The sequence below is a fragment of the Balearica regulorum genome, chromosome 15 (assembly GCF_011004875.1).
Source record: "Balearica regulorum gibbericeps isolate bBalReg1 chromosome 15, bBalReg1.pri, whole genome shotgun sequence".
Taxonomy (NCBI): domain Eukaryota; kingdom Metazoa; phylum Chordata; class Aves; order Gruiformes; family Gruidae; genus Balearica; species Balearica regulorum.
In genome coordinates this window covers 15,994,958-16,015,798 of record NC_046198.1, presented here as the reverse complement: position 1 = coordinate 16,015,798, position 20,841 = coordinate 15,994,958, and the positions used below count along the sequence as shown (strand labels likewise).

Sequence of the window (20,841 nt, the reverse complement as noted above, 5' to 3'; positions counted from 1 at the left end):
TAAACCAACCAAAATGCAATGAAAAGAACATTGTACCATGATCATAACAGAAATCTAAGAGAATCGCTAGTCTGTATGCATGTTCACTAGTCTAACTGTACGCATGTTCACTTAAATGAAGTTCCAACAGTCCTTTAAATTGGTAAAAAGATACTTATTCCTACCTGATTAAACTTAAATCAGTTGCAAAATCGTAAGGTCTTTTCTATATCTAATACTAGTGTTGAAGTTAGGAAGCTACAGGCTGGCTGTTACACATCTGTCTCTGTGGTAGTCCTGTCTTATGAGGATTTGGCACCATTTGTTCTGTAACAGTTGTCTTGGTAATGTTTCTATTTTTTTGTGCCTTTTTACCCTTTTTTTGAAATAAAGGAATACTAGTGCCTGTAGGAGTTTTTGTTGACTTGTTTCCATTGGTGTGAATGAAGGTAGAATGTGGGTCATTTGACTCTGTGCTCAGTGCAGGTAGAAAATGGAGCGGTCAAGATTTGATCTGTGTGTGATGAAGATCCTTTTCCTCCTTACTTCTCTTAGAAAAATGATTGGCGGTTTTCGTGCCAGTATGTATAAACATGATGTTGCATTGTGGCAAGCACAGTGAAGTTAATGGAACATTGTTCCCCAAACCCCATTTTTAGGACAACCAATGATAGCTATTTTCAAAGTGTTTTGCTTGTTGAAATCCCAGCACTTTGGTGAACATATGTAAAACTAATATTCCATCCTGGATATTTAGGATTGAGGGTACAAAAAAAATTATGCTAAAACTTGCAAGAGTTTTTCTTAAAATCCATTTCAGGTTTCCACAGAATTTGCAAATACAGCACCTTCCAACTTCTTACCAAAACCTCCAAAGCATGAAGGACCATTAGTTATTCAAACGCCATGCGTGCTAGCCAAAACCTCAACAGACTGGTTAAAGACAAATGGATTGAAAGGTAGCACAGAAAGAAAAGCTTAACAGGTATGAAACATGAATTAAAGACAGAGCATGTGTTTTATTTCATTTCTCTGTTCCTTGCTATAGCTAAAAAGTTAAACCTTTATCAAGTTTTGGCACCCAATGCTTTCTCTCCTGTGGAAGAATTTGTACCTATTCTTAAAAAAAAAGTATCCTCAACTCTGCATGAGGTAAGTGATGGGGACCCTTTCTTTTTCTTTTTTTTTTTCTGTTTTTTCTTTCTATTGCTACATTTTTCTAATTAAAATCAGTACTTTAAAAGTAGTGAAATTCTACAGACTTTAACTGAAATTTGAGTTGTAGTTTCAAATCAGATACTTACACTATTCTTAAGAGTGATTCAGGGAGGAATTCCATGTTAGTGTAGCTTATATATGCTTCTGTAAACACAGAACTGTATTATTTGTCCTTCTAGAAAGCAATGGTGCAGTTTGAATGGTATGATGGAACTGTGAAAAATATCCACGTTGACTTGCCAGCATTATACAACTATCAGGTGAGTTGTCTATAGTGATAGGGCCTTGTCAGGGCTAGATTACCGTCTAATTATTCCACATTGTCCTGTTAAATAAGTACTGCAGGGATTCATGTGCAGACAGCTGTCTGCAGTGATCTCATTAGACTTGGGAACCAGAATCCTATGGTAGTGAGGAAGGAGGCTAAGCAAGAGAAAGAGCCTGTCAGTGCTGCTCATAAATACAGCAGTGTGTATTTTGTAATCTGTGTGTAAGAATTAATTTACATTATTTTACACACATATGTATGAATCCTTTAGCCCGTACACTGAAAGGATGCAACACAGTAGAGTACTCCTGTTTGCGTTAACAGAACTGTCCCATTTCATCTTGGTTTAACCATTTGAAAAAAAAAAGGTTTGTATTTTGTTTTATCTCTTTGAAAGTCAAACTAGTTTTGTGAAGAAGAAGAAAGTCTAATTGTTACTGGCTAGACCAAGAAGGATTCAAGGCATAGCAGGAACATTCTAGGAAGTAGCGTCAGAGCAAGCTTGGATGATTGTTGCATGACTTGAAAGATGTTGTGTGATATGAAAGTATGTGCAAAGGCACATCACATAGCAGCAAATCAGAGCATCTTCCTATCATGGCAACTTAGACCACCCTCAGATGTGTATCTATATGAGAGTTTCTTTCTCTTGTGTAGTTTGGGGTGGATCCTACAGCATCCAGCACCCACTCTCCTTCTGTTTGAAACCTTGCTGTAATACCTTAAGACCAGTAATGTAGTACAATCCATATAGAGAGTCCAGTAGGACTTGGACTATATTCTGAATTCAGCAACTGAATCAGATGATCATAGACATCACATTAGACTTTTCACTGTGGATCCTTCACCCTTTCCATATGGGAAGTAGCCAGTAGTGTCTATTGTAAAATGATGAGATCCAAATCTAGTAAGTTCTTCATGATTGCCAAATGGTAATATTCTGCAATGGTCACATCAGCAGTACTTCACTCTTTTACTAAGAGTAGGCACTTTTACTAAGAGTAGCATTGTAGCCTTGATGGTGTTCCTACACACTTCTGCCATGCATTTAGACAGAATATGGTTTTGCTAATGTGAATGTCAAGGACAAATTATTTTTGTCCTGAAATGTTTTTGGCATAACCAACCTGTTTTTACGAGTCAGAAAGCAGAAATTATTTCTACTTGCTTTATAGACAGTTGTCATATGTTTTGCTTTACTCTAAAGTGTCAGTAGAAGCTGGGTATTTGTATTTCATGTTTTAGGATATGCTCAACTGTTCTTTATACTTAATGTGAATTCTGAAAATTGTGCTAGCATAGCGCTCCAGACCACATTCTCCTAAATAATTCTAGTTTGTTTCCTTCATCTACAGCTTGCATGGAGGCTTGTGGGTTGTTTTTTTTCTCTTTCTTCTTCCAAAGTGAGTGTGATATGAGCAAACTACACTCTTCAGGTTTAGCTGGGCATATGTGGACAGTGGATGCTGCAGCTTTGTTTTTGCAGCTCAGTATGTGAGGTGAAATACTGTGGAAGGGTTTGAATCCTGGGGAAAAAACAAGAGGATTGTGTCATTGTGCTACATGGTATGATGAGCAGAGACACCCAGTGCTTTCAGATCTAGAGCTCGACATTCTGCAGTAACAGCAAGACAAGAACTGCTCTCATCCTGAGGCAAAAAGTAGCAATCACAGAATGGAAGCTTTTAAGTCTTATTTGCTATTAGTTAGCAGCAAATTAGTGGGAAACTATTTTCCTGAAAGGGTTAAAGAAGGTTGAGCACACTCTGTTAGGTAGGCTCAGAAAGCTGGCTAGAATTCAGAAAAAAGTAGGTTTGTCCGATGATACATATTGACCCATCTAATTTGAGAAATCTGTGTAATAATTATAAAATCCGTACTCCATGCCTTCCAGTCTATAACTATATGTATAAAGGCTGTTTCTCAATAGTCTTTCAGGCCTTGAGAGATCCCAGTAATTTCCTTAGCAAGCAATGTGGAGTTTGCCTTGGAAGATTGAAGGGGTCAGTAAAAATGATTTGACAATACTAGAAGTAGAAAAACATCCAGCTATGTACTCTGGCCCACACTTGAGACAGAGGGATAGATGTTGGTGATAAATGTGGCAGATGGAAAGTAGGCCAGGTAACCGTGTCTTTTGGATGGCATGCATGGTGCCCTAAATTGTAATTGAGCGGCAAAACAAGAGGATATCTCAGTGGCTGAGTCTCTGGTAATATATGTGAATTTTTCTTTGGGTATCTTTTTAGCAAGTAAATTAGTTTTGCACTATACAGGTGGCAATGGCTTTGGTGTCTGTCTAAAGGGAAGCTTTAAAAGAGAGGAGCTTACAAACAATACTGTAGATGGTGTCACTGATGAATTCAAGAACAGTAAAATACCTTACAGATAATAGATTTGATTTAAGTATTGATTGCATTGTCTCAAGTCAGAGCAGCTTTTTATTCCAAGACATGTTCATTTGTGTTAAGCACAACTGAAATTGTGTTAAGCACAACAGGCTGGCCATTCAGTTTAAAGAATAGATAACATGAGTGTCTAAGATAACACTCTATCTATCTACTTACCTTTCCTTCTATCTGCCTTGAGCTACATTGCACTCTGCTCTCTGCCATCCCTTACATTCACCTTTTGAACTGGCTGCACAAACTTACACCGTGCTGCTTTGCATTTGCCTTCAGGCTGATAGTTGCCAGACTTTCTTCAAGAGGATAGCGAGGCTGCTATAGAGTTTTCTCCTTAAGCTTAAAGATGAATTAAGAACACTATGAGGTCGGAGATGTTAGGATTTTTGGATGTTTGCCATGGTGATACTACTATAAAGATAACCTTGAAACTACTGGCACACCAGGAGAACATTTACACTGTATGGGGTATTGAGGATCTTTGAGGACTTCCTTCACTCTTTTAAGTGTGGAAGAAGTAGTGATACATACATACATAGATATATACACACACACGCACGTATATCAGTAGTGATTCTTGAGGATTTCCTCCTTGGTCAAAAGGACATATAATGTATATAACATGTAAATAATATATACATATCATACATACATATGCTTGCAAAGGTCGCGTTCTATAGAGTTTGGACAAATTGCCTAATGTCTTCAAATTGATACTGTGTTAATGATTTCTGTTTGAAAATACTGTCTTTATTTTAAATGATGTGTTTTGTTATGAACACTGCCTAAAAATGCTATTGAAGAAATGGTAAGCTTGCAAAAACTGTATTTTTGAAGTTGTTTTTTTTTCTTTTTTTTAATATGCCTGCCTGCTATTTTGGAACACACTAGCAAGGGGAAAAGAGGAGAGTTTAGACCTTTAGACCCTTTCTTGCTCTTTTATCATTGTCTGTTTTTCTCATGGACTATATTCTAAGAGTGAAATGAGAGTATCTCATGGACTATATTTACTAAGAGTGAAATGCTTCTCTCAAAATGAATGAAAATTATTAGGTTTTTTTATTACTATGCTGTCATGTTACAGCCAAATGCATTAAGCATTTGGCAATAAAAGACTGACTTGAACTTTTTATTTTGAACATAAATTTTCTGTATTTTATCCGTAGAAACTCCTTGCTGAAATGGTAGGAATCTATGAGAAACGAATTGACTGGCTATCTCTTGCTAGCAGAAGAACATGGGGAAGTGTTTGTGAAAGGAGGTATTGTACTTTGATAGCCCTTTTTTGTGTACTGGTGATGGTTCTAGTTTGCCAGCCTTTGCTTTGTGTGTAAGGCAGCACCAAGGAATACAGGACAGAAAACAGTCAGATGTAGAGACAATAGTTGCAGATATGACCAGTGTAAGCAATCCACTTTCAAAAACAGATATTAATATTCAGCTTTTTTAATGATCCAGTGAATTTAATGAATCCAGTGATCATTGGTCGACACAAACCTGCAATTTCCATGAGACAGGATGAGACTTTTAAATTTGATTTATCTATCAAGTCAGCCTTTGGGGAATGTTCGATCTTAAATCACACATAAACAGAACCTGATGTTTTTGGCCAAAGGCAGTGTTTACAATTGGCTTTCCAAATCCATGCTATTAGTACTTACACCTAGAGTTTTTCTGCACAGCTTCTCATGGGTTCTTACCAGAAGATGAGATTTGACCTACCAACTACCTTCTGCCACCTTGAAGTGCATTCTAGTGCCAGGTTACAAATGTCAGTGCAGATACAGTAAAAAACCCCTAAGATTCTTTTCATAACCACTGCTCCCAAGATATCCCCTGTCCATTAACTGAAACCATCCTGCACTGTCTCTACAAGCAAGACTTAATACGGACTGTACTGAAGAAGGTCATCGTTAACGCTTTTTCTCAAAACAGGTAATGTATCAGATAACATCAGTCAGTCCATACCTGAGCAACCAGTCCGTCCCTGACTTGCTGGGAGAAAACTTACCGTTTATCTTTGGAGTAATACTACATGTGTTTCTGGAATGATGGCTGGGGAAAGGACAATGAACTATCCAGCCACTCTTCTTATTGGATAACATCCACACGTTTCAGGCGTGTTTTGGATATTCAAGTACAGAGAAGAAAGAGGACCTTTTCAGGGTTCAACAGCCATTATGGCACTGTGTGTGGCAGTATCCTGATTATTGCATAGCTTAAGAAAGATAAAATTTTCTGTTATTGTTACTATATTTTTTTAAAATCTCACCTTATGTTTTGCAGATTTTTTTAAAATATAGATTCAGTGTTTATACATTTTAATATATAGCTAGAAGATACTTTCCCTGGAAAGTTAGAGTACAGTGAAGATAAGAACATGTAATTAGATAAGATTTTTTTTGTTTTTTATGAATAACATATTTCTTATATAGGGTCGTTATACTTGTTGATGTATCAGTGACAAACTCTATGTACATCATCCATATCCAACATGCTTTGCGACTTTTACTTGAGGAACAGATGTCAGATAAGGATTACTTCAATATTATAGCGTAAGCCACTATTTAAGATTTTTTTTAAAATAATTGTAATGCATTGCAATGAAAGAAGTATGCTGAGAGCTTGTAGTTATTAATGGACATATTTTAGATTTTTTAATGTTTTCTGATGAAGTAATTGCAAGAATAGCACTGATTTGTTGTTATTGGATAAATGCATGGATCAGATGTACAGAGACCAGATTAGTAATTAAATTAGTAATTAAAAATCACTCTTGGGGGTGAGGCTCACTGGAACTGCATCGTACCTGTAACAAATCGTCATCCTGCTATATTGTTCATAACAGTATTAGTTCATGTGTCAGAAACTTACTGGAAGAGGATTTTGGTGTCTCAGGTACCGTAACAGAGAACACCCTTTAAATTTTACAGCAACTCCAATTCTTTTTTAATAAGTAATAGTATTAAAATTCTGTACTCAAGACTGGTAGTCAGAAACATGGTGCAGCACTGAACAGCAGCTGGGCAGGGTTTTCACTGGCAGGTAAAAAACAAGAGACAGCAGCTCATGGAGGTCCAAACCTGGTGGGAAAACAGAGCCCTTACCTCATAAGAGAGATACAGGCAGCATCTGAAGGTTGGGGATTTTTTGTGGCAATCCTTCCGCTGAGCTTTTACCAGCTCGCTTAGGATCTTGTTCAGGAAAGAAAAATGTAATTTGACCCACTGCCTTGAAAATCTGACAACTCCTGAGTGATGGATAAGTGTGAATCGTTAAATGGTTTGAAATAGAAAATAGTTAGCATCACGCAATTTTACATCTGTAATATCCCAAATGAAATTTTTTGTTTTCAGTGAATTTATTCTATCTTTTTGCTTGTTCTAAAGCATAATCTGAAAATAAATTGCTGTTATCTTTCCATGAAAGATTTGGGAGTGATGTCGTGCCTTGGCAGCTGGAACTGGTTCCTGCCCAACCAGAAAACTTACAAAATGCTTGGAGGTACGATCAAATAACTTTCCTGTACATCTGAATTCAATGGTCATAGGTACCATGAAACAGATAAAACAGAGAAACAGATTTAAACAGCATTGTAAACAATTAAGAAAATTGATAAGTTTATCATATTACAAAAATAGGTTGCCATGAACTGTTCTACAATGATTTTTCATGATGGTTTGTTGTGAAAACAGCATTATAAAGTTTAATGTCTTGGTGACTTTGTATTTCGTGTGTATACAGAATATATATGTACACAGATACAGAAATGTCTGTTTAAGAAATGCAGAGGTTACATAAAGAATTGAAAACTGCTTTGAATTCAAGTGGGATCTGAACTCTAAATTATGGTTTTTCTTTCCCCCCCTAACACTGGAAACAAATCCCACGTTTCTGTTTGTGGAGTCATACACTCTGTGGCTTCATTTTTATTCCTGTAAGTTCTACTTTCCCACATAAATCTAAGCGAGAATTTTCATCTCTATGCTCTGAATCTACCTTAAAAAACTAGTTTGCCATGATGGCAGTACCGAAACTAGAACAAGTAATTTGGGTCAGTATATAATCTACTTTTGCTCTGTCATTATCAAAAATTTTAGACTCCAGTGCAGTGTTATTTAAGATTCTTATTTGTCTTTATTGCTTTAAGCAGAAACAAAAGCTTTTGTTGCTTCATTCTTTGAACTGTAAACATCTTTTTTTAGGTGGGTGTTGAGCTTGCAGTGCAAAGGGAGTAGAAATTTCATGAGTGCGCTCAGGAGAGCTGTGGAAGTAGACTTCAAAGACAAAGATAAACACAAATCGCAAGGACTTTACATGCTGACTACTGGAATACCTGATCAGGAAACGGTAAGTGTCATCACGGGTTTTGCAACTCTTCTGTAAGGTGTTTGGTTGTTTTTTTTCTATAGCTTGTTGACAGACTACTTCTTTACATATCTAAGCCAGCACAACTGTCAGGGTCTCAAACTTCCGTTTCTGCAATCACTATCTATGTGTTGGAGGTAGCAATTATTAATATGCATGAATTGTAGAAAATTCAGGAGGTATTTTTAGGATTCCTTTCCCACTCCAGCTCTGGGCATCATTTCACTACAGATTTCTGAGTTTGAACAACCCAACTCTGTTTTTTCGTATGATATCATTTCCTTATAACTCATGGGAACAAAGCCACAAATAATTTTGCAGTGGAACTCTGTAGTACACTATGTAGAGACAGCTCCTGTTTTTAATAACAGTAATCCACTGCTTTGATATACATTCCTAGTGCATGCGCTCTGTGGGTGTTAAGCCACATGCACAGCCTAGAGTTCCTGAACATATGGTAGTCCAACCGGAGTAACCATGCATGTACGGTAGGGTGTCTCTTGCTTTTGTTACCAAACTCCTGGAAACTCTGGGCAAACGTAAGAAATCATTAAAAGCCCATGTGGATAACAAGAAAATGGAAAAAAAAAAAAAAAAAAAAAGCCGAATGCATCCCTATTTGCTTCAGTGCATGGCTACTTCAAAGGCCATGACCTGTGTCTTTGATTCCCATAGCCACCCCATCTCACTTCTTGGCTGCAGTAATGCTGTTGCCATTGTCACTAGTAATAGCGACAGGTTTTGTGTATATGCATGATTTGAGGAGGCATTCAGCTACTCAGGGTATGTTCCTGTACTGAATTGCTCAGGTTGGGAGTATTTGTACATCAGTTCAGGAACCAGTGGAGTAGATGGAAGCCCATCTGAGGTAGAGGGTCGCTACTGACTTTTTTTTTTTCTCCTTTCTTTCTCTGTCTTACAGCACAAAGTCAGCGCTTACGTGGGTGAGGTTTGCAGAGGTTTTGATTTGCAGCTTCATGTCTGTCTGTTCAGTGTAATGGAGGACGTTGACTCCAGTGGGATTGTTCCAGCTCGCTACGCTAACCCAATTGAAACTGCCACTGCTTTTAAAGAAATAGTACGGGCAGCCAATGGGAGATTTCATTGGTTTGGAGAAGCAGGTATGTGAAAAGGAAAGTCAGCACATACTTGTTCATTAATTAAATAATATTTATTAATGCTTATTTTTCCCCCAAATCAAGTAGTTTACTTCTTAGGGTGTGATAATGCTATACTAGCACTGAGATAAAGAGGTCTGAGTCCTTTGCTTGTATTGCAGAGTATTATAATGCAGCCTTAATGCAGGAATTTTATTTTTTTTCCTGTTTGAATTCACTGTTTTCTGCTAGGTATTTTAACGATGCACATTTAAAATATAGTTACTAACGTGGTACATCCAGACTGCCTGGCATACAGGAAACAAAAGCTTTTTGATTTTTTTCATTGATATTTGGCATGCTCTACAAATTGTTCTACTCTTTAAAAAAAGATGTATTCTGTACACTTAAAAAACCCACACTGATTAGCATATATTTGATTATCAGGTATTTTTGAAAGTGATGATATCACCGTTATTGTGTCTGAAATGGAAAAAGCAAACAACTACTCCCAAAAGGTATGAATTACACGTATCTTTTTAAGTTATGTTTTTCTTCAGAAAAAAATTCAACAGTGTGTGTTTAGCTGACATTGGACAAAATGAAAATCCTTATGAGATGGGCAGGAACACTCTAGAGTGTGAGAATAGTCACCGTAAATATGGTCTAAAAAGTAGTTGTACAATAGCACTGCAGTGATTGGTGTTGGAGGGGCCATGATTCCTTATGAAATATAAGGAGTTTACAGTTGAAGTGATTCTCCATTTTGTTGCAAATCCTATGATGAATTCTTCTCAAGTAGAGTTAATTGTTTGTTATATATATAAAAATAAATATATTTAAAACTTTTATATATTATATAACAAATACGTAATATTATGTTCCTGTAAGTTGCGGTGGAGGGAGGGGTTGTCATTGACAGAATACGTTTGTTTGATTCTAAAATAATTGTTTTCTGAAGTGTACTAACAGTGTAGAACTAGACCATATCTCTCCATATCACATGCACATGACTTTTTCCAAAGATATCTAACAAAGTGACTGAGGCAATATAGCCAGTCTGGCACTACGGTTGTTGCTTCTTACAAAAGTGTGATTAGAAAGATATATGCAGTGAGATATTTGTCCAGAGGTCTGAGCATCCTGTTGCATGCAGGTCTGAGTCACAGAAGTATTTTTAAAAAGAAGAGTCAGTGGATATTCAATGGGATCTTAAAATATTTTGTTGTTACTTAATAGTTACGTGTACTTAGTTCATCATCTTCCAATCTGTTTTGGTCTTGGTATATGTACTGTTGCCTTTTCCTTTGGAATGTTTTCTCAGAGCAGAGAGGATTTCCCTCCTATGTGTTTGAGCAAGCACAGCACAAAGGGGTCTTTATTCAGTTAGAGGTATTAAGTGTTACCGGATTAATAAATTTGGTATGAATTTTATTTATTATTGAAGTAATAATACAGAATGCCTGTCTTTGAAATCCTATTTATTTAAATTTCATGTATATTGAAATATCTGTATATATCTGAATATCATGTGTATATATATCTGAAAATATATATATATATATGTATGATATCTATCTATCTATCTCTGAATATCATGTATATCTGTTCTTGCCAGAACCAGGACATTATGAATTACTAAATGATGTGAACTTCTATTTCAGTGTGCATTGCTAGTGGAATCCTTGAAGCAACGTTCGGTAAATCACACTGTTAATCCATTTGTACCAGAAGAAGACTCAAATGTGCTTATGAAGAAAGAGAAAAGAGGACCACAGAAGTTGCCATCTCCTAAACCCACAGCTCTGAGTCTGGCTAGAATGGTTTGAAATGGTCCCATTTTTAAGATGCTGTGTGTTTTAATTAGAGATCCTACCCAACTATCAGATGCTGCTCTTTGTGAGAGAAGTGCTCAGGCTGAAAATTTGAAGGAAGTAAAAGAGCACTGTGATAGTACTCTGAGTTTACGTTTTAATTTGCATTCAAAATGCTACATAAACAAAAATGTACATCTTACTAATTCCTGCTAAGTAATTAATTATAATAGAACCACATTGTAGTGTCTGAAATTATCTAAATAATCCCTCCTCTAACCTCAAAAATTTAGTATTTAGTGAAAGCAAAGGCAAAGCAGAAAAGTGCTTTACCAAGTTACATCTATTTTACAAGGCCTTCTAGCAAGTACTGGATTTTATGGTATCCTGCTCATTTACAGATGAGACAGCTGCAGCTGAGTAGCATGTTTGTGGCCACACAGAGAGCCAGCATAAAACAAGAAACAGGATTCGTAATTTATTTCCTGCCCACTGTGCTTATTTCCATGGAGTTACCCTACTGAGTCCTTTGGGATTTTGTTAATGTTTTCCTTGTTAATTTTGACTGCGTCTGTTTTGAGTGTGTGTGAAAATCACTAATACACATAAAGGGCCAGTGCTTACCACTTTGGTATGTCAATGACTAGATACAGAACTGCCTGTTGCAAAGGATGTCCTTTACTTTTGACCTGGAATTTTCAGGTCTCATCTTTGAAAAAGGAATGGCACTTTTAAGTGTAGGTGTGTTCATGTTGCAAAGTTCTTTGTAGGTAAGCTCAAACAGGTCTTCTATGCTATTTGGTCCAAACCAGTATATTTTCAACACCTCTTCACAAATGCAGGAAAAAAAGTAATCACTTAGAGATATGACTACATAGCATAGTTTTTCAGGGCTTAAACTTGTAGAAAACCAATACAGGTTTGTCTGTAGATGTTTGGTGATATTTCGTAGTAGAGCTGAATGTTAAATTTGATGTCAGTTACTTGAAGAGTCTGTGTCACAGCAAACGTCTGATCCTACACTAGGGTTAAACAAGTGCTCATGTTTAGCAGACTGCTCAGCCCCCAGAGAGTTGAGCCATACCTAGAAATTACGGTTGTCAGCACTAGGTTTCCAATATTCAATAAAACTCTGAGGAAAATACTATATACTATATTCTATAAAACAGTGCTGTTACCATACTAGACTGCTCCTTCACGTAAATCATCCAAACTGCTGGTAGATGTTAGTTTTATGGCAGCAGACAAAATTGGTAAGATAATTAAAACAGAGCAATTAGAATTACTTAACCTAGCAAAAAATTGCAAATTAACAAGTCGTTGTGGCAATCTGCTGACTTGTCAGAAGAGCCAGAGTAAAACAGGAATTAGAGAATAGTAAAGAATAGTTTGCTTTGAATAATGCAGTTATGATCCAACTGGAATACTTTTTAATTTTATGCACTTACAGTATACTAAAGAGAACCATGGTGCAGAGAGAAACACTTCCATAGGAGTACTGGCATGGCGTCCTACTAGTGCCAAAGCAGAAATTCCACCAGGTCTGTATGGATTAAGGGCTTTTTGTCTTCAGTTTCTTTGGGTTTTGCTTAAAAGACAGTATTAAATTAGAGATTTAATTTTTTAGAAACACTTGCAATTTTAATCTTTAATCAGACTGATAGGAAACATTGCGGTCATTTGGAAATTACTTTGGAATGAGCTTTAGCTGTAATGTATCTAGCTTTCTTTTAGCTTGTGAGAGGAAGGAACACTGTACAGGTGTATAACTATTTCCAGGTCATATGATTGAATACCCCTCCTATATCAGGGAATGTCAAATGTGTGTGGTGGAAAGTAGAGCCCCGCTTTGTCCCATGCCTGAAGTCATAGTTAGAACCTCGCTTCTCTTGGTTTTCAATTCATACTTCATTTTTTTTCAAAGGTTCAACAATTCAGAGATTTATTATATTATTAGTTCAATATATATATTTCTGCTAATACAATTAGATCCCATTGTATTTAATATGCTGTTCCACTTGATTTATTTATGATGCAGTAATGAAGGAAAATTACAACACAAATGTCAGGTTATCTGGTGCTGACTCTTGCAGCTCCTCCTGGTATATGAAACAGCTCTTAAATTGATTCCAGTCACTGTTGGTCCCTTAAAGTCCAATTCCTTACTCCATTTTTGTAATTTTCTTGGTTTTTTTTCTTTGTATCTCTGCTAACATCTACCGGGTTTTTTTTTCCCATTGAATTTGAATCTTGACCTCTATTGATTTATTGAAATTAGATTGTTGATATGTAGCAGTGTTTACAAATCTGGATTCATATTTGCATATGAGGTGCTTTGTATAATGTTAGTTGGCTTTTCTAATAGATATTATGCTAATTCTAAACCCCTAATCTTCTCAAATTATGCCCTGTGACATTCTTCTTGATGGTAATTTATAAATTTGTAAAGGTTTTGGTTCCATTTCCGTGAAAGTAGCATAAGTAGTTCTATAATATGGATTTTTCTTAACTGGCACCTAAGAAAATTAAGTATTTATAATTGTGGTAATAGGAAATTATTAACTGAAGAACAGGGTTGCGTGTAAGAGTTTTATGTAGCTGAAGTCAGTCAACATCTATCTTTATTTTTAGTTGTAGCACAAACACTAAAAGAATGGCCTCAGACTGAGAATAAAAGGAATCATAAACCAAGGAAGCAGCCAGAGTTTTCTGTGTCAGTGTTTTATACTGATAAAGGAAGAAACGTGGGTATGTGTTATTAGGGTGAAGCCTTTTTATTACCAGCATTATTATTATAAAACTGTTAGAATGTTAAGTCACTGATAATCAGTGTGCTTTAAATAGTGAGTGGAAGTGAGTTTCACTTATCAAATAGTGGTGGGGTTTTTTGGTTTGGGGTTTTTTTTTGGAGGGTGGGGATGGCTTTTTTACTCTTTTTTTGTGGTTTTGTGGTGGTTCTTAGTCCTTTGGGATCTTTTAGTCAAAGATGCTCTAAGGAAAAATGCTGTCATCATGGTTTAGATGATTACAGAAGATTTAGTTTGGAATTTTTTGAAGGTGACAATTTTTAAAAATAAATTATTTTTTTAAAGTACTTTTAGAAACTTGGCATTTTTTGTCAAATGTGGAATTGTGTATGAAATGCTGTCTGTGGGGGTTTTGTTGTTTTGTGGATTTTTTTAATCAACAGTCATATGTGATTCAAAAGGGCTATGATGTAAACCTCGGACTCCCAATATTACTTTGTTCATTTTCTTAACTAGGTACAGTATACCGAAAGTACCCAAAGATAATGTCCATAAGAAAGTCTGTTCCCTCTGTCACATTGCCAAAAAAAGAGGAAATCTGTTCAAGCAAAGAGGTATTTTGCTCCTTACTAATAAACTGACATTTTAGAATTATCCATGTGAATTAATGTGAATGTGTTAATTGTGATTCTGTATGAAGTATTATTACTTAAACTATTCTACTGTTTACTAACAACCAATCACTCCATTTGTTTGTCTTACAAGTGGCTGACCAAGTACAGTATTAAAAAGCTTAAACTGGAATTGCCCAGACTGATGTTTGGCCCAGGTTGTACTCATCAAAAGAAAACTGTGGAGTCTCTGCACAAGAAAGTATCGGCAAAATACTGTACTATCTTCCCTAGCGTAGAAATCAATGTAAGCTTTTGCAGATGTCACATACCTACATCATTGAAAGGCTTTGTATTTGTTTAAGACAATGCATGTTGATCTATGTTTCTCTGATGTTCCCTCCACTATTCCTGATCTTCTTTCTGAATCACCCTTCTATTAGAAAGCTAGAGGTCTTCTATTTTCCACAAAAAATACTTAGTATGTTTGAAGTGCAAACTACATGGGCTCTTTAGAACGTATAGCATCTCTGCTGCTCATACAGTGTGAAAAATAATTTTTAAATTTTAAGCTTTTAAAAATCATGTGTGAGTCAAAACTAGGAAAATGTTGGATCTTGATTGTTTTGGTCTGTGTAATGACTGGAGAGAAGCAGAGAAGCATATTTCATTGCTCTATTATATCTGTAAAACTGTCAGAAATAATGCAACAGATGCAACTTTGCAGTCAAATTATATAATTCTGTTGCTCAGACAACTGGCTGAAATGAGAACTAGACTTTTCTAATTTGGGGAAACCAGTTATTTAGTAGCAACAGAGTCACAAAAATTTTCTTACACTGTTTCACAGATGTAAAGACAGAAAACCTAATCTCCCTGATTTCTAATGCAGACTTTGCATATATAGCAGCTGAGCTCAAATCTCTTGAAGTAAGATGCTCTTGTACAAATTGAATTTTTCCAGGGGGTTGTGAAACATCTGCAATTTCAATCTAAAGAACTGGAAATGTACACTGAACAACTGGAGAAAGTGTTGCAGCGCTATATAAAAAGAATACAGTGGCTTCTGTCAGGTATTGGTGTGCATCTGTTTTTCTATAAAGCACAACTTAAACATACGTAAAATCTTGTCTACTCTTTCTAATAGAATAAATCTGAACATAAATCTGGACCTAAAATATGAATAAAGGTCATCCATTTTGCATTTCATTGACATTTTAATAAGTATTTTTATGACAATAAAATAAGAATACAAGAGAATTCAGCATCTGGGTAGCTGATAAACATCTATCTCGCTGTGAAATAATTAGGGCTGTGATGTAAGTTTTTCCTTTTTGTATGTTGTGTTAATGAATACAAGGCTCCTGGTGTCAGCTATCAACAGAATAAATACAGTAACATATACAAGCAAAATTAGCTTTTGTATTTCTTTTGCTAAGAATGTGTCACATTTAGAAGTTCAGCATCACTGCTGGTGAAAAGTATTTTGATCCCTCTTGCTCATAAAGATCTTTGGGAAACAGTTTAAATTTTTGCTGGATTGTAAAATAGGAGCTACAAATTGTTTAATGCAAGTTGCTACGATTGGCTAGTAATTAATGCTTGATAGTGCTAGATTTGTAATGGTAGAAGACTTTTCTATTATTAAACTTTGAATTACCTAGTTTCCACAAAGATTAGAATTTATTATGTAGAAATGTGCCCAGAATAACCCCTAAAGACTGAAGATTTTACAGTACACTCGCTAAAATAATATGATCAATAAAATAAGCATATGTAATGACGTTAGTTTTAATGTTCTGGCCCAGGAAGCCGAAGGTTGTTTGGTATCATTTTAGAAGCAAATGTCTGTGTTTTGATTGATACATCTGGTTCCATGGACCCATATTTGCCACATGTCACGAAAGAACTTACCTCCCTTATCTGGGAACAGCTGAGAAAAAATGAAGTCAGGTATGATAGACTACTGATAAAGACTGAAATCTGCACTGCTTATTATTATGTAATAAGATTACTTAATAATTACAAATAATACGATACTGAAACACAAGTGATTATGTTATGTTAGTGTGAAACGAACTGCTTTTTCTGTTCTTTTTAGCCAACTTTTAATTCTGAGCTCTCTAAGATTTGAGCCTCATTTGCCATAGGCTAATGCTGTTTATCCTTTTGGGCTCAGCCTTCCCATAGACGGTTCGTGCAGAGTGAGATACGCTTTCTCAGTCTTCCGAAGCTGAAGACCTTAATCCAATATGAGGCTCTTGGTTTTGGTTTGTTTGGGGGTTTTTATTGTGTGTGTTTGTGTGTGTGTGTTTGTTTTGTTTATGTGTTATAAGGTATTTCTTTATTTTCCTCTTTCTCCTCAGGTTTAACCTGCTGAGATTTGCAGAAAATACAGAGAGTTGGAAGGAGCACCTTGTAGAGGCAACTAATGAAAATTGTCATGATGCTGTGCAGTGGGTGTCCAAATTCCACGCTCACGGTAATACGTGCATCCTTACAGCTTTACAGGTCAGTAAATAGTGTACCACGTTTTGGAGAAGACATCATGTCTTGTGATAAAACACTTCCATCTGACTGACAATATTTTAGGAAGATTATTTGGTCAAAGTGTACACCACTTTTACGTGCAAAACACTGAACAGATCTGGAACCAAGCCACTGTTCCTGTCCCCAGGGCTCATACTGAGTTTAAGAAAAATGTGAAATATCAATAGTTGCATTAATACTTGTGTTCAAAGCATAGTGGAGAGAGAAAATAGCCAGTTGATCAAAATTATGCTTACGTACAACTGTGGCTGTGATCATATTTGCTCTGAGCCAAACAGGGATTTTGAAGCATCGGTATTTGTTGGAATCACATGGGCATTGAGTACAATTCTTAAACTTTAGTAACATGTAATTTAGTAACAAGAAATTTTTCTCCTATAAAAATTCTCAGTGTAGAAATTAACTAGTAATAATAATTTAAAACAGAGACTGAAAGAACCTGCAGTTTCATGAGATTTTAAAATTTGAATCAAAAAGGAAATGTTTCCTTGAATGAATGATTCTTCTTCCAGACACCCTTACAGAATCTCCTTCTTATAAAATTTATGGAATTCATCATGAAAATGTCCACTGGGTCAATTACTGTAGCAAGTTTTCACAGCATAAAAAGGCTAAATCCCAGTGAGCCTGATTTTCAGACATTAAGCATCTTTAACTCTCACTAAATGTGATGTAAAAATCTTCTGTCAGCAGTTCTCCAAAACCAGTTAAGTTGCTTATTTCAATGAGTCAGTTTTTTGTGATGCCCTGCTTATGAATATCTTGCCTTATGCTACAAATTATCTTGTTACATTATCTTGTTTATTTTTCAAATTTATATACTTGATCTCTTTCATACTTAGTGAAAAGGAAAAGACAATGATGTAAATATAAAGCTATCTTAAGAAAGACAATACTATTCCAGTGATTTAAGTATAACTTTTCATACAAATGTACTAATTGTTTAAGCTTATTTTCTGCTTTTCAGAAGGCTCTCAGTTTCCAAGGTATAGAGGCACTGTATGTATTGACTGATGGAAAACCAGACACCAGTTGCTCTCTGATTTTGAAAGAAATTGAAAGATTGAGAAAGAAACAAGATATTAAAATCCACACCATTTCTTTTAGCTGCGCAGACAGGTATATGATACTTTGCAAGAACAACAAAACAATCTTTAAAATTAGTTTGCTTGTCAAAAGGCTGTGTTGTTCAAAATGGGCCATGTGCAACATTGCCTACCAGTCCTCCTGTCCCAGTGACTGTCATGAGGTTAACAACCTTGGGATAATGCTTTTAGGTTATCCAGCTGCTGTGAGAAATTTTTGACCCTCTCATAGCACAAACTGACAAGTAGTGTTGTTTCTGTTAGGTCCTAGGTTGCATCCCGCTGAACTGTGAGGTGGATGCTGCCACAGCAGTGGAACAGAGATTTAAAAAGTAAAAGAAAAAAAAAGCTTCAGGAAGGTGAACATGCAACAGAAAATATGGTCATAGGAAAGGCAAAAGATTTCAAAGCAGGAGTGAGGATGGATGAGAAGACACTAGCAGGATTTCAAGGAAGTCTGAGAGATGATAGTCATGAGAAAATAGGGCACACGTGATGCTTGGACCATTCTGAGAGCTTCAGCGTGTTTTCAAGGCTCTGGATGGTTCAGAAATCATCTGTGAGCATGTCTGTCAGGTGTACGCTGGAGAATGTTGTGGTGCTACAGCCACAATAATATCTGATAAAATGTTGAGAGCATATGTGAACTGGAGTTTCTAGATTAGTCTCCTGCTAAAGGAGTATAGTTTGCACACAACAGAGCTACCGTGAGAGCCAAACCAACGTGGTAGACAAAAATAATTGGGGGATTTGCTTCAAAACTCCCGTTACTGCTCCAAATGTAATTGCCCGAATCCTATACTGCTGTGGTAGCTAATAGACCTTAAAGATAAATCCCTCAAAAGATGACAGTTAGTTTGGATGTCATTTTTCAAGCTATAAAGAGAAGAAGTTGTAGACTTCCTGATACATAGTCTGTGGTCTTTGTGATTATGGAAGTGAGGTTTGACAGGAAGAGTGTGTTACTTTGCAAGCTTTTATATATCTTGCTTTCTGGTAAAAACTGTGTTGTTGGCCCTAAGTTGAAAAAGCCAACTTTATTTATGAAAAGTCTTTTAATTATGAATATTTTGAGTTAATTTATTTGCATATCATTTGGTTAACTGGTCCGTAGCCAATAACTGTCTGTTAAGGAAATCTGCAAATAAGGGAGAAAGATGTCTCACTATGAGTTACTCTGAAACAAAATCTGCTGCTTCCTTTGTCTCCTAGTTAATTGTGGAGATTTTAGTGTCCAGAATGGAATCAATCCTTGCAGCTTACTTGAAATTAATGGATGTATGACTGTTTTTCACTTTGCAGTGCTAGTGCTTGGGAGACGGGACACTCAAATGATGTCTAAATGGCAGTAAAAGTGTATTATTTAGCATACTTGCAGTAAGAATACAGTAACAACTGTACCAGTTATCGTAATGGTTCTTGTTGGCCAACGGCAAGTAGTAGAAGCTTAGGCAAGAAAATGAAATATGGGGCATGCACAAAATGTTCCTTCCTTTTATGGAGCATCCCAGCTTTTGATTTTCTTCCTCCGTGTAAAATATTACTGCCCTTTACCTGCCAGCCTGGCTTCTGGATTTCTTAGTTTAGTTTCTTTTTTTTTGTTCTGTTGCTACACTGAACCTCTTGTCCAAACATAGCCTGTCTTTGGAGGTTATGACAGCTAAGCAGTATGTATTCTTCATTAGCAATTGATGGCTAGAAATGATACAGAAGTTTATAATCATGTCCTCCAAACTATTTGTTTTGATGTCATATTCTTTGAGGAATTCTTAGAAATTCTTCTTCTATTGTTGTTGCTTTTGGAGAAATAATTGTCTTAAGTAACTTACTACTTTCTTGTTAACAGAGAAGCTAATGAATTTCTGAAGAAGCTTGCTTCCCAAACAGGAGGGCGCTACCATTGCAGTTTAGGAGTTGTGGACGGACAATTAGCAGCACACAGAATGTTGACAGAGGGACTTGATGATGAAGATGTATGTTAAATAGATTGGGTTTGTTGGGTTTGGTTCTGTTTCATTTCAACTTAGTTCTTCATCAATCATCAAACTTCTCGTAAAAAAGAAAAATCATGAGAAAAATTAATACAAGACTCCTAAGATAGTTCACATTGAAACCGAAATGAGAAATCTTAATGTCTGGCTTTGCTTCTCTGCTAGCTACCTTGGTGAAGTGACCAAACCTATGAATGAAATACACAATGCAATGTAGTTTTTGAAAGAGAAGCAAAAAAACTCTTGTACCTGGACACTGGATTTTAAGCTAACTTTAGCTTTTACTGTGCCTTCTTACCCTTACCCTTGTATTTTATTTATGTAATTGTAAATGCTTATGCAGTGTTGAGCACATTGATGGTCCATCAGGAGACCTCAGGGACTGCCACAGCAGAAAAATATGTTGGCGAACAGAACTGTATTCAATCCAGAGTTGCTCTGCTCTCCCCTTGTAAGACCAGGACTTTCTCTGCAAGTAGATAGGAGTAGGGAGATTTAGAGCTAAGGCTCATTTAATTTAGTTGGTAGAAATTTAAAATAATAAATAGATGCAAATTAAAGTAGAATATTTTAATTCTGTTTTCAGGATCCAGTTTTCCCTTACTTTGAAGGAGATGATTTAAAGAAACTTACTCAAGAAGTAGCAAAAGCTAGAAGTTTCTTAAAGCAGGCAAAATCTTTGAGGTGAGTATCTAGAATCTTTCAATA

General features: G+C 36.1%; 1 protein-coding gene across 2 annotated transcripts in view; it reads left to right on the top strand.

Moving 5' to 3' along the window:
• VWA3A (von Willebrand factor A domain containing 3A) overlaps positions 1 to 20,841 on the top strand; it is a 33,089-nt gene that overhangs the window by 9,366 nt on the left and 2,882 nt on the right. For both annotated transcript variants that reach the window (XM_075767512.1, XM_075767513.1), the window contains exons 13-32: positions 800 to 938; positions 1,028 to 1,131; positions 1,377 to 1,457; positions 5,037 to 5,131; positions 6,306 to 6,425; positions 7,300 to 7,374; positions 8,076 to 8,220; positions 9,161 to 9,359; positions 9,783 to 9,853; positions 11,000 to 11,158; positions 12,600 to 12,690; positions 13,787 to 13,897; positions 14,413 to 14,510; positions 14,662 to 14,814; positions 15,472 to 15,580; positions 16,316 to 16,460; positions 16,874 to 17,018; positions 18,025 to 18,176; positions 19,989 to 20,115; positions 20,720 to 20,817. In XM_075767512.1, the coding sequence (XP_075623627.1) occupies positions 800 to 938; positions 1,028 to 1,131; positions 1,377 to 1,457; positions 5,037 to 5,131; positions 6,306 to 6,425; positions 7,300 to 7,374; positions 8,076 to 8,220; positions 9,161 to 9,359; positions 9,783 to 9,853; positions 11,000 to 11,158; positions 12,600 to 12,690; positions 13,787 to 13,897; positions 14,413 to 14,510; positions 14,662 to 14,814; positions 15,472 to 15,580; positions 16,316 to 16,460; positions 16,874 to 17,018; positions 18,025 to 18,176; positions 19,989 to 20,115; positions 20,720 to 20,817 (2,417 nt within the window). The remainder of the gene's footprint in view (positions 1 to 799; positions 939 to 1,027; positions 1,132 to 1,376; positions 1,458 to 5,036; positions 5,132 to 6,305; positions 6,426 to 7,299; positions 7,375 to 8,075; positions 8,221 to 9,160; positions 9,360 to 9,782; positions 9,854 to 10,999; positions 11,159 to 12,599; positions 12,691 to 13,786; positions 13,898 to 14,412; positions 14,511 to 14,661; positions 14,815 to 15,471; positions 15,581 to 16,315; positions 16,461 to 16,873; positions 17,019 to 18,024; positions 18,177 to 19,988; positions 20,116 to 20,719; positions 20,818 to 20,841) is intronic.